This window comes from Prionailurus viverrinus, chromosome D3 (assembly GCF_022837055.1).
Source record: "Prionailurus viverrinus isolate Anna chromosome D3, UM_Priviv_1.0, whole genome shotgun sequence".
Classification (NCBI taxonomy): Eukaryota; Metazoa; Chordata; class Mammalia; order Carnivora; family Felidae; genus Prionailurus; species Prionailurus viverrinus.
This window is the reverse complement of record NC_062572.1, coordinates 22,270,679-22,283,171: the sequence shown is the minus strand read 5'-3', so window position 1 is coordinate 22,283,171 and position 12,493 is coordinate 22,270,679. Positions and strand designations below refer to the sequence as shown.

The following is a 12,493-nucleotide window of genomic DNA, read 5'->3' as shown; positions in this document are numbered from 1 at the left end:
ACTTAGTGAGCAGCCAGCCCATCCACCCCACCCCACCCCCCCTTTGCCACAGAAGGATGTTCAGTCTGGGTTTGAACTCAGATCTGCCCCACCGCTTACAGGATGTGTAACCTTGAGTCACTAATCTGACTCTGAAAAATGGGGAGACCAACTGTGCCCACCTGTGAGGTGGGTTGTGAGGATTAAATGTTTATGTCCGTACAGGCCTAGCAGTGGGCTGGCTCCTAGTAGGTATGTGCTGAATGTTACTAATCACAGCCAGACTACTCTGTCCCTCTTCTCATGGAAGGCACAGTATACCCAAAGTCACTTCTCAAGGTAGGAGCGCAGCTCTGAAGCTCGCTGTATGTGAATGTGTATTTGGGGGTGGCGGGAGGGGTGCTGTCCCCAAAGACGGATCTGATCCGGCCAAGGCCAGTGCAGACCCAAGCGCAACGTTTGTCCCAAGGCCCGGTCCACCAGCCTGGGGGCTCGAGGAGGGCGGTCTCGGCCCCCCCTCGGGGCACACGGCCTCCGGGCTTTTCCGGACAGTAGGGTTATTTGCTTTTTGGGAACTTCTCAAGCCAGATCTCCAACCTGGCCTCAGAGGCGCGCTTCAAGGAGGAGCTGTGACACTGAGCTACCTACGCAACCGCATCACCGCGCCCTCTCCTAGGGCTCCGCAGTCCCCACCCCATTCTCCCTTCTCCCACCTCCACCTATGCGGCGGTAAAATGCAGCACTCACAGGGCGCCTGCGCAGCTCTCGGGCGGGGCCGTGGCGGCGGCAGCTATTTATAGTAGGTGACGTCACCTTGAAATAGACCGTTAGGGCCGGCCCGCCCTTCCCCCCCTCCCACTCCCGCCGCTCTCCGCCGCCAGGCCCGGTTGCTCCCACTGCGCAGGCGTCCTCCGTCCTCCCATCCCCCCGCCCCGCGCGGCCGCCTCTCCTCCCTTGGCAGCGTCGGTGGCGCGAGCCACAGCGTGCGGGGCGAGCCAGCGAGAGGGCGCGAGCGGCTGCGCTGCCTGCAGCCTGCAGCCTCCGGCCGGCCGGCGAGCCAGTGCGCGTGCGCGGCGGCGGCCTCCGCGGCAACCAGGGAGCGGACGCACGGGCGGGCGAGCGGGCGAGTGGTGCGGGAGTGAGGCGAGGCCAAGCCACGAGCGACATGGGGGACCGAGAGCAGCTGCTGCAGCGGGCGCGGCTGGCCGAACAGGCGGAGCGCTACGACGACATGGCCTCCGCCATGAAGGCGGTGAGCGCGCCGGGAGGCCGGGCGGCCGGGCGGCCGTCTGGGGGGCCCGGCGTAGGGGAGGGATGGGCGGCCGGGCGGCGTCTCCCTCCGGGCCCTGGGCGACCCCTCGACCTCGCTGGGCGCGGCCGCCCGCCGGCAGCCCGCGCTTCCCGCGCCCGCCCCGCCATTTCCTGCGGCCGGGCCCGGGTGGGGTCTCCGGGGAGGAATGGTGCCCCACGGGGACGGGTGGGTGACAATACCCTCCTGCGGGCGGGGGATAGTGCCCCCTTTCGGGCGGGCAGGGGTCGCGGCATCCCAGCTTGGAGCCTTGGGTTGGGGGAGGGGGTGCCCGAGGAAACGTGAGAGCCGCATTCCTCGTTCTAGACTGTTCTGCTCAATTTAGGGGCACACCTTCCTCTCGCCTTCCTCCATACCCCAACTTGTAATAAAGAATCACCTAGTGAGTGGCGCCCTGTCTCTCCTGGTTTTCTCTGCCACTACCTGAAGTGTGTCTGATTCCGATCTGTTTTGCCCTGCTCGCCGGAATCGTTCTCGTTCCATCTTCCCATACCCGGGGTCTGGCTTTGTGTGCGAAGACCCCCCACCCTGCAGTCTAGACGTGGACGCAGGCGGGAGGGCGGGGGGGGGGGGGCGGGGTGTGTGGGGCCCGATTACCAGGTTTGACGTGGGGAGCATCTGCCTGGAGATTAAAATGAGACGTGACTTGTTGGCGAGACAGAACTGTATGCCTTTGCCTTCCCGAGATCCTCATAGATCCTTATAGATTGATTCTGCAGCTTGATTTCCGGTGAAAGAGTCGTGCCCAGCCACACCCTAGCAAATACCGTGGATTAGACACCACCTGCATTTCTGAGACTAAGAGTTCTGGTTATCCTCGCACTGTCCCTGCCTCTTAACATTATTTTACGTTTTCTTCTAAATGAACGATACTTCTCTGCGTCAAGGTCACATAGTGGTACAGCTACAGCTGGCGGCCCCCAGCCTGCTATGTTCATCCAGTGTACATCCTCCGGAGACCTGGGAGGATCTGCCTTAGACATAAAGATTCTGCAACTCTAGGATTGGGACTCAGAAATGCACCTTAACCAGTGCTCATGGCAATTTTTAGCGGGCTGAAGCTTGACAATTACTGGCCTGAATTATGGCTCATTTGTCCTTTTGCTGGACTTGTGAGATTTCTTAGAAATCAACAAATGGAGAGACTCCCCAAAATTTCAGAATCGTTTGAAAACCTTTTCAGGCTTTTGATATTAATATCATATGAAATGCATTGTTGAGGTCAATATTTAGAAGTATCCAGCTAAGAAAGACAGTTGAAGAGGTATCTTTCCTGTACTATTCTTGTTACACCTTGCCCTAAGTGTGTTTGAAAAGCACCACTACCACTCATTTGTTGATTCATTGGTGATCCCGATTTGAGCACTGGCATGCTGTCACAGGCTAGATAGTCTTAAACCAGGGACAATCTAGGTCTGGGATCTGAAGTCTTTGTAATTTAGGGGGACCTCTTTAAGGACACAAATGTAAAATCTATTAATTTTGCAGGTTTTACAGAAACAACGGAATCCATTTCCTCTGAAGGAGTTCTGAGCTTAATTTTCTTTGGGATAAGAGAGTCACTTCTGTCCACACAAGTCACACTTGAGTGAGCCTCTTCTCCCCAGTAACAGAGTAGTACTGGGATTGTGCAGGCTGAGGCCTCTCTGGACATTTTAGTGAGGTCCTCGTTCACCTTGTGAGTGGGGCTTGAAGACCTCAGTGTTAGGAGCCCTTTGGGTGGGAATAAAGGAGTTGGTCTTGAATAAAGGTGAATTGAGGTTAAGGAAAAATGACTACAAAGGACATTCTGGAGCTCTGGGAAATCTGAGGCAACGTGAAATGGAAAGTAAGGAAAGGATTGAGAGATGTAACCAGAATGAAATAAACTATTTGGGGAGAGAAAAAGATTGGTTTTCTGCTTTTCATAAGCAGTCTCGAATAATGCTTTACTGCAGCTAGCTAGAAACTTGTGTTTACAGCTTTTCTCTGAGACTTTTAAGGTAGCATTTTGCAAACTCATGGACCCTTCCATGTGTTGGGAATCTGTAATAGCTGTATCTTAAATGATTGATGGGTTGGATAAGCCATCCAGCATTTAAAAATCAATCCAAGCTTTCATTATGTCATCTGAGAATTGTGATAAACCATTCCCTCAAGGTAACTCCTTTTAAAAAATCCAAGTTTTTTTTTGTCATCTAAATTAATGGAATATATTCTTTGGAAAGGACTTGGCAGGGGTCAGTGGAAGACCATTTCTTATGTTTTATCTTTTGATATTTGTGCGTTAAATACTTAATGTTATTGGGAAAAGATTCAGTCCCATTTTATTAATATTGTAGACCTAAAGTAGAGCTTCTGGAAAAAGAGAATTCTAGTAACCCTCTGGATTTATGTGGGATTTCTTCGGGTGGTGGAAGGGCAGGTAAGTAGACCCTGAGTGAGGAGATGTTCTGATGCCACCACTCTTGTAATTTTGAAACCTAACATCACTTTGCTTCAAGTCCTTTGAAATGTAAAACTAGTAATGTTGGTATTAATATCAAGTCAGTTTTCAGTCTTCATTCTAACTTGTTTTCTGTTTTCTTTATAATTTAAATGGTCACCTAATAATGCCTGTCTGTAATCATTGATGTTCCTTGTGCTACCAGCGTCACCTGGAGGATGGTGTCGGTAAGCTTTAAGAGAAATCATGCTTTAAGTAAAGCTTTAAGAAAAATATTGGAAACAGTGGTGTTGCCTCAAATCAAGGCAGTTCCCTGCCTCACCCCATAATGTGAAGAGGCAAGAAATGCTTCTGAAGTAAAGGAGCATCTTCAAGATCTCCTCATCTCATGCATACCTAGCAGCTTGCAAAGAATGCAACAGTGGGAAGAAGCATTGTGAAACATTGTAGAACCCAGGTCCTTTCCAGGCGGGGGTTGGAATGACCTTACAGAAATCGTAACCTCTGAAAAATAGGTATTTTAAAATCTTAAGAGAAAGTAAAATAAACCTATAAAGGAGGATAAAAAATGTCAGTGCATTAGACTGAATGATTTAAGGAAAGAGGGTAAATAACCAGATTTCCGGTGAGTACTCATGGATAGACGTGATTCATTCATGTCTCTTATTGCTGTAAGTCATCTATTTTATATTAAAACATAGAAGTAGTAATTGTGAATTTAAAAAACATCAAAATATTTGGGATAGCATGGTGTGTTTTAACATTTTTACATAGTTGATTACAAGGTTGACAAAGGACAGAGAAAGTCTGAAGGACTTGAAGAATATCTATAAAAATCTTAAGTGTAGGAAACAAAGCTGCAGCTTAAAGAAACAGTCTGAGAGGAAGAGGCACTTGGCCCAACCAGGGGCAAAAGGCTCTTATTCCAACAGCTGTGAGATTATGGGAAGTGGAGGAATGAGCAGGTGGTATATAAAAGGAGAGCTCGGCTGAGTGGCTCAGGGTGAGACATAATGCTGTGTTGCAGGTATTAAAACTAAAGATGATTTTGAGGTATACCAAAATTGTGATTAGTGTGAAATCTTAAAGCCACAGGAGTGCTGTAGTTTGAAATATGAAATAAACTAGAGAGTCCTCTTTCCCACTAAGTGCTCATTTGTAATGTAGTTATTGCTTTGCCATATTTTGGTTGAGGAAGAAGAGAAGGTTCTGGATTCTTGCAGTAGCCTGAATTAAAAGGATTTCAGATGGTGAACAGTTCACAGAGCTTTGTCTGGAATTTCATATTAGTATTAGAATGCAGTGTCACGCTTCCAGAAATATGGTTTAGGAGGAGGTACCACAAATGTGTTTTCTGTGTTGCAATTCACCAAGTTTATGGAACTTAACCATTTTACTAATTAGGCATTCAGTAAATGGTTAGCTGTTACTCCCATGTGTACATTTTCATTTAATTTTCATAACAACTCCAGATGGATTAACTCTGGATAGTTGTTAACTCCATTTTACAAAGGGATTTAAAGAGGTTAATTTTTTTGAGGTCAAGTTGTAAAGCCAAGAATTGAACTCTGGAAAGTAGAACTGTAACTTTAACCACTGTATAATAATGGCCCAGGGATAATATTTCTAGTATACATTCTGGTATACTAGTCATCATTGGTGACTGACTTCTAGGCCCTTTACACAAGTGGGTTTAGTGAACAAATAATTTCACCTATCAGATGTAAGCCATTTTTGCCAAGTTTGATTAAAAACAATCTACTGCCTATGGGTCTTAGCTATAGCAGGGGAACGTAAAAGGCAAACTCACACATCTGGATTTTGCTTGTTCTGAAGACCAGGAGGGGTTTTTAGTGTAAGAAACAAAGTTTTAATTGAATTTGAATTCCTGCTATGAATTAAGAAGTGCAGGACTCTATGTTAAATTATACTTGTGGTATTTTAAGAAATTGCTTCATATCCTTGGTACCAGTTGTTTCTCCACATGGCTTTTAGTATATTTTATAAGCCTATAGGCCCTAAAGTTTCATTGTCTAGGTTATTGGTAAAATTCCTCTTAGTGTCCTGGTTGAGGCCACCCATCTTCTGCCCCATGGTTTGGGTGCTCTTCCCACTCCTGGCTGCAGCGGCTTTCCCCTGTGGTGGTGGGTGTTGGCACTTCCCTGCGATCGGAACTTGGCACAGCTTCTGAAGCTTTCAGCACTGGTGCCTCCAGGGATAGTAGCATGCAGTAACCATTCAGATGGGTTGTGTTTAATCCTTGCCAATCCTTACAAAAATGTTTAGTTATGTCAAGAGCAAGAAAAAGGCAGTCTCTCCATGATATAAAGGTAGCTATTTTGACTAATTTAAGCTTCAAGTGGATATTAACTACCTGAACTCATCTGCTCTGAGCTTGAAGTTTAGCTTCTCTTTGGCTTTCTAGGACTGCAGCCTTGCCCTGGTGAGGACAGGGAGTGGTCTTTCCAGGCCTGGGCAAGTGGTGACAGGTGGGTGCTTTATCAGCTTGGGACCAGCCAGATCCTCACTTTGAGAACAGTAACTTGGGGAAGAGTCAGCCAAAAAAACTTTCATTCCTCTGGCTCATCTTTTTTTTCTTTTTCTTTTCTTTTTTTAAAATACATACAACTCTGTTCTGCCACAGAAGCTTAAAGATTTTATGATGTGGTTATTTTTACTTAATTATACATGAGAGTCGTTTTTTCCTGTTGTAAACTCTTATATCAAAAGCAAGCTTGTTGGTAGCAAGTGAGTGTGGGTAACTATAAAAGATGGGATAGTAGTGTGTGCATGTAGCTCTGAAGGATGGGAGTGCCCTTCAGGAGAAATAACGTTTACCCTGACTTCGGCAATGTGGCCTGGCAGTCCATGGGGTGGCATTTTTTGTTTGCTCAGTATTACTTTTGAGGTTGGATGTTTCCCAGATTAAGAACTTTAAGTTTTCCCAAATAGTCCCTGTGCTATTTTTGGCAGTGGATCTATTTTTATTCACAAACACATAGTTTATTGCCTGGTGAGTTAGTGGGAGGAGGCCCTTAGGAATTTTTGAGTAAGCGAATGGTGTCATAGGAAGATAAATGAGTTAGTAGCCTGCCGGCTTATTTGTAACTTCTAGTACTGCTGTGTAGTCCCAGAGCGGAGAAAATGGGGTGGAAGTGAGTGCTCTGGGCTGGGGTTGGCACAGCCATGGCAGTATGGTAAGGCCATCAGTCAAATGGCTGGCCTGGAGTCCAATCCTTAAGGGAGATGGAGACATGGGCCTTTATAATAAATGGGAATGGTCCACCAATTTAAGGTTTTCAGAAAGAGTGTAAGTAGGATTAAGTGGAGTGGGAGGTGGACAGAACAGGAAGGCAGAGAGGCTGTGTGCAGAGTTGAGGAGCCCCTTAGATGTGGTGCAGCCACATGAAGACTTAGTGTCTGGAATGGCTACCCTGAAGGCAGCTGATGTGTGGCAGAAATGAGGGTGTGTTGAAACTGGCTGGAGTAGAAAGCAGGTTGAGAACCATTGTGCAGGTCTCTCTATCTTGAAAATTCTGTGTCTTTGCTTCATGTTCCCAGTTAGAAGCCATTTGGAAACTTATAATTGTAGAGCTGCACTAAATCATCTGCATAGAATATGCATGCAGATGACCATCTGGCTGTGGTTGGGACTAGTAGCTGTTTCCCTTTCCATTATACTACATTGCCTCCCAGTGTCTGCTTCTCTTAGCATATCACCAGACTTGCCTTAGCTCTCCTGCCTCCAGTAGTCTAGAATTTAAAATGTTGGGAACTGGTGCTAACATTTATGAAGGTTATTTGCAGTGTGTGTCACCAAACAAGACTGGCTGTAAGTCCTGTGTATTTTAATAGGCCATTTGATTGCATTTTGCTCTATCATTTTCCAATGTGGGGAAAGCTCAGTTTCCTTTAGTTATCCAATCAAGTAATAAAATGATCTTCCTTCCATAAGTTTCCCTTTCGTAACTGAGTTGTAACCCAGGAGCATAAAAAAATACTATATTTAAACATATCCAGTTATTTCCTAGTTAGGCCCTGGCTGGGGTTCTAAGAACAATGCTTGCTTAGCTGTTAGTCACACTCAGCTGATGCTGATAGTGATTCATTCAGACTGGCAGGAAACCAGATGATTGTTATATAAACACTAATAATCCTAGTAAATGATTTTGCTTGTGAAGGTGTGATAAATATTGCCCAGTAGCCTTTTTGGGCAGTTTATTCCTGATGGAGAAGAGCTGCATGCATTCCAGAAACCTGTGGATACACCCAAATTTCTTTTAAACTAATATTATCAACCTTGTGCCTTTCCACACCTCTTATAGTTGCTCAGGAAAAATGGAACCCTAGAATATTAGAGCTGAAGAGGTCCTTGGAAATCGTTTAGGCTGATACCCCTTGTTTTACTTTTGATTCCCAGACAAGGTCACACAGCTAGCTCAGGCTAAACTCCAGATGTCTTATGGTGGTTTTGTTTTTTAGTAATGATACTGTCCATTGTACAAACACCGTGTGTGATATATAAACATATTTCACATGCACTCAGTTTTAACGATACATTCTGGAGAGTTAACTTGGGTCTTTGTGGCAGTCTTAATAAGCATCTTTATTAGCCACAGGGTGAAGTATATAGTGACTCTTTGGATATTGTTGCATCTTATTTTATTTAAAAATTTTTTTGGATATCGTTTGCATTTTAATGTCAAGTGCCTTAGATTTACTTCAGGATCTAAGGAGCTCAAATTCTGTGCTTACCTCATATTTGTTTCACTGAATATTGCCCTGAAAAAGTGAGTCATTCAAGAAGATTCAGACATTCTGAGATTTTTCAGAGGATTCAAGATGGAATTTTGATTTATAAGGGTTGCTTCCTTTAAAGACTAAATTAACAAATATAAAGTCTCTTTATATTTCTAATGAACTAATGTATGTGTTTAAAGGAACTCACTGGAGGAGAAAACTGGTGGGGTTACAGGTCTTCAAATGGATTTGAAGGGAGTATGGATTTTGGATTAGTAGAGAGAAGATTGCCCTGGACTGAGGTGGATCATTGAGAAAACTGTGGAGACCACTCATGTCTGTGAGGAGGAATGAGGAGCCTGGTTTGCAGGCAGCCATCCTACTGAAGGGCAGAGGCAGCCTGTAACCAAAGACCACAGTGAAGAAAAAAGTGGAGTTGGGTTGATTAAGTAGTCAGAGGAGGAGAGACAATCTCCGGCTGGGGGTCTGTAGCAAAAGAGTATGGGTAATAGGGACGGGAATGGGGAAATTAGAAGACAGAGTTGGTATTTTTATCTTGTCCAGGGTATGTTGGTGGGGAGGAGTTGCTGGTAGACAATGAAGAACTTGGCACAAGTTTTCTAATTTTACACATAATGATTATATTTGTGCTTATGTTCTTGAGTTAATGTTTTGGTTCTTTTTTAGAATTTCTGGTTCTCCACTGCTGAGTCTGTTCAATCCGTGTTAAAGCCTGTCTGTTTTAATATGCTGTTAATAACTTTCTCCTTTGCACCTGGCCTTTCCCCCTTTCCCCTCACTTACAGGAGTTCTCTCCTTATGGTTTAAGTAATATTTTTCTTTGCTTAGTGTTTTATGGTTTCCTAAGTGTTTTCCTTTTTTTCTGAAAATTAAAGACTTTTACCAGTAAGTCATATACATTAAGGAATCCCCCTACTTTTTAAAAGAGGCTGATTTAGCAAATTAGCAGCTTTGGGGGACCCAGACCAAAGTTTTCTGATTCCACATCTGTATTAGTTTCCTTGGGCTGCCAAACAAAGTACCACAAACTGGGTAGCTTAAAACAAATTATTTTGTTGCAGTTGGGAAGGTTAGAAGTCCAAGATTAAGGTGTCAGCAGGGCCGTGCTCCTGAAGGCTCTGGGGAAAAATCCTTCCTAGCCTCTTTTTTAACTTTTGGTGTGTCTTGGCAATCCTTGGCCTTCCTTGGCTTGTAGACACATCACTCCAGTCTCTGCCTCCATCATCACATGCTGTTCTCCATAGGTCTCTCCAAATCTCTCACTCCTTTTAAGGGCACCAGTCATTGGATTTGGGATCCACCCTAATACAGTATGATCTCATCTTGACTTGATTACATCTGTAGAGGTTCTGTTTCCCAATAAGGTCACATTCATAGGTACCAGAGTTTAGGACTTCAACATAACTTAAGGGGACACAATTCAACACAAAAGTCTGGTGCTCTTTCTACTAACTACATAAGCTGGGTTGCTTGGAGTTGGCATCATGGAGAACTACCTAAAGAAAGCTACAGCTTGTGAAGTTTAACATTTCCACTTAAAATAATTGGTGTTTCCATCCTCGATGGCCAGTCAGGGTTTCCTGTCAGGTAAGTCAAAGTAGAGCTTACTGCTGAGTAACTGTGTTTCCTTTTAGCAGAGGCTGGGGCACATTACTGTCACTCATGCATCCATTTGGATTGGGGGAGGTCTGGGTGTACCAGTGGGATTATCTGTGTAACCACTCAGGGCAAAACTCTGGCCACTTGATCTGTGTTTGATCTCATAGGTGAAGCTCTTACCTATTAATATGTGTTTGAGGGAGGTGTGATTGGTTCTTTTTAGAATATACAATTGGAAGCAGAATCTGGAATGTACTTCCAGTCTATAATCCTTGAACATTTGGCAAAGGAGTTGTTTGATCTCATTGTTGACAATACTTTTTGCAGAATAGCTGAACCTCAGGACTTTTTCATCCACCACTGTGTACCACCACAGTCTTTCCATGATTACCTTTATCCCTATATCTCTACCAAGACTAAGGCAACATCTTAAATATGAATTTCTCATATCCCTTATCACTGAATATTTTATTTCAAGTATTCTGTTTATACTAGTGTGGCTTGTCCATGATCCTGTTTTTGAGAAAGTGTTGATTAGATTCAAAGGAAGATTTCTAATATTTTTGGATTCAGATCTCAGTGTTTATCTTTTTGGGATTTTTTTGCAGGTGACAGAGCTCAATGAACCTCTCTCCAATGAAGATCGAAACCTCCTCTCTGTGGCCTACAAGAATGTGGTTGGTGCCAGGCGATCTTCCTGGAGGGTCATCAGCAGCATTGAGCAGAAAACCATGGCTGATGGAAATGAAAAGAAATTGGAGAAAGTTAAAGCTTACCGGGAGAAGATTGAGAAGGAGCTGGAAACAGTGTGCAATGATGTCCTGGCTCTGCTTGACAAGTTCCTCATCAAGAACTGCAATGATTTCCAGTATGAAAGCAAGGTATTTTACCTGAAAATGAAAGGTGATTACTACCGCTACTTGGCAGAGGTAGCTTCCGGAGAGAAGAAAAACAGTGTGGTCGAAGCTTCTGAGGCTGCCTACAAGGAAGCCTTTGAAATCAGCAAAGAGCACATGCAGCCAACGCACCCCATCCGGCTGGGTCTGGCCCTCAACTTCTCTGTGTTCTACTATGAGATCCAGAATGCACCTGAGCAGGCCTGCCTCTTAGCCAAACAAGCCTTTGATGATGCCATAGCTGAGCTGGACACACTAAACGAGGATTCCTATAAGGACTCCACGCTCATCATGCAGTTGCTGCGAGACAACCTCACCCTCTGGACGAGCGACCAGCAGGATGAAGAAGCAGGAGAAGGCAACTGAAGAGTCTTTGGGTCCCTGGCCCTTCCTTCACCCACCACCCCCATCATCACTGATTCTTCCTTGCCACAATCACTAAATATCTAGTGCTAAACCTATCTGTATTGGCAGCACAGCTACTAAGATCTGCTCTCCTGCCCCTTGGGAAGCAGTTTCAGATAAATCTTCATGGGCATTGCTGGATTGATGGTTGCTTTAAGCCCATAGGGGCTCCCTTTCCGAATTGTGCAGACAAGTGGGTTCTGAATGAGGCATTCTGTGCCTATTAATGTATGTGAAATCCAAGCAAAAGTATTGGGGAAGTTTAGAAAGGAGAATTAGCCAACACAGGCTACAGTTGATATTTAAATGATCCATTTAAAACAAGCTGATAGTGTTTTGTTAAGCAGTACATCTTGTGCATGCAAAAAATGAATTCACCCCTCCCACCTCTTTCTTCAGCTAATGGAAAACTGTTAAGGGAAGCTGATTACAGAGACCTCTCTCCTTTCCATCAGCTTCTTAATGAACTGTTTAACGTGAGGTTTCAGTAGCGCCTTGTTTTGCCTCTTTAAATTATGATGTGCACAAACCTTCTTTTTCAATGCAATGCATCTAAAGTTTTGATACCTGTAACTTTTTTTTTTTTTTTTTGGTTGCGATTGTTTTAAGAATCATGGATTTATTTTTTGTAACTCTTTGGCTATTGTCCTGTGTATCCTGACAGCGCCATGTGTCAGCCCATGTCAATCAAGATGGGTGATTATGAAATGCCAGACTTCTAAATTAAATGTTTTGGAATTCAGTGGGTAAATAAATGCTGCTTTGGGGATATTCTTGTCTACATATGTGTTTTTCATTTTTCCCCTTCTGAAGGAGCTATTTAATAGGTTACCATTTTGAATTCTGGTTTTAGTCTCTCAACCACTGAAGCATTTTTAAAAACAGGTTTTTTTTGTTTGTTTTTTTAAGTTTATTTATTTTGAGAGAGGGAGAGACAGAATCCAAAGCAGGCTCTGTGCTATCAGTTCAGGGCTGGAATTCAGATGAAGAGTTGGACCCCACCCAGGTGCCCCTAGCACAGTAAGTTTCTCGCTCTCTGATTCCATTATAACATTTTGCAGTATACACATAAGACTCATGAATTTTAAATTGTTTACTGTGAACCTAGTCAGCATAGTC

At 44.3% G+C, this 12,493-nt stretch overlaps 1 protein-coding gene across 2 annotated transcripts; it reads left to right on the top strand.

Moving 5' to 3' along the window:
• The first annotated feature begins 905 nt into the window (after positions 1–905).
• YWHAH (tyrosine 3-monooxygenase/tryptophan 5-monooxygenase activation protein eta) lies at positions 906–12,143 on the top strand. Of its 2 annotated transcripts, XM_047828198.1 has the most exons (3): positions 906–1,231; positions 3,919–3,940; positions 10,682–12,143. In XM_047828198.1, the coding sequence occupies exons 2-3, from the start codon at positions 3,932–3,934 to the stop codon at positions 11,333–11,335; spliced, it is 663 nt and encodes a 220-aa protein (XP_047684154.1). In that variant the 5' UTR covers positions 906–1,231; positions 3,919–3,931; the 3' UTR covers positions 11,336–12,143. The 2 variants fall into 2 exon arrangements, with proteins under 2 accessions (XP_047684154.1, XP_047684153.1); XM_047828197.1 differs by lacking the exon at positions 3,919–3,940 and having other exon boundaries at positions 911–1,231.
• The last annotated feature ends 350 nt before the right edge of the window (positions 12,144–12,493 follow it).

What these genes read in the sequence shown, in the direction of transcription:
- YWHAH (XM_047828197.1), top strand. Translation starts at nt 1,145, where the DNA reads ATGGGGGACCGAGAGCAGCTGCTGCAGCGGGCGCGGCTGGCCGAACAG. An exon ending in TGGCCTCCGCCATGAAGGCG is followed by an intron (nt 1,232 to 10,681) that starts GTGAGCGCGCCG and finishes ATTTTTTTGCAG; the next exon opens with GTGACAGAGCTCAATGAACC.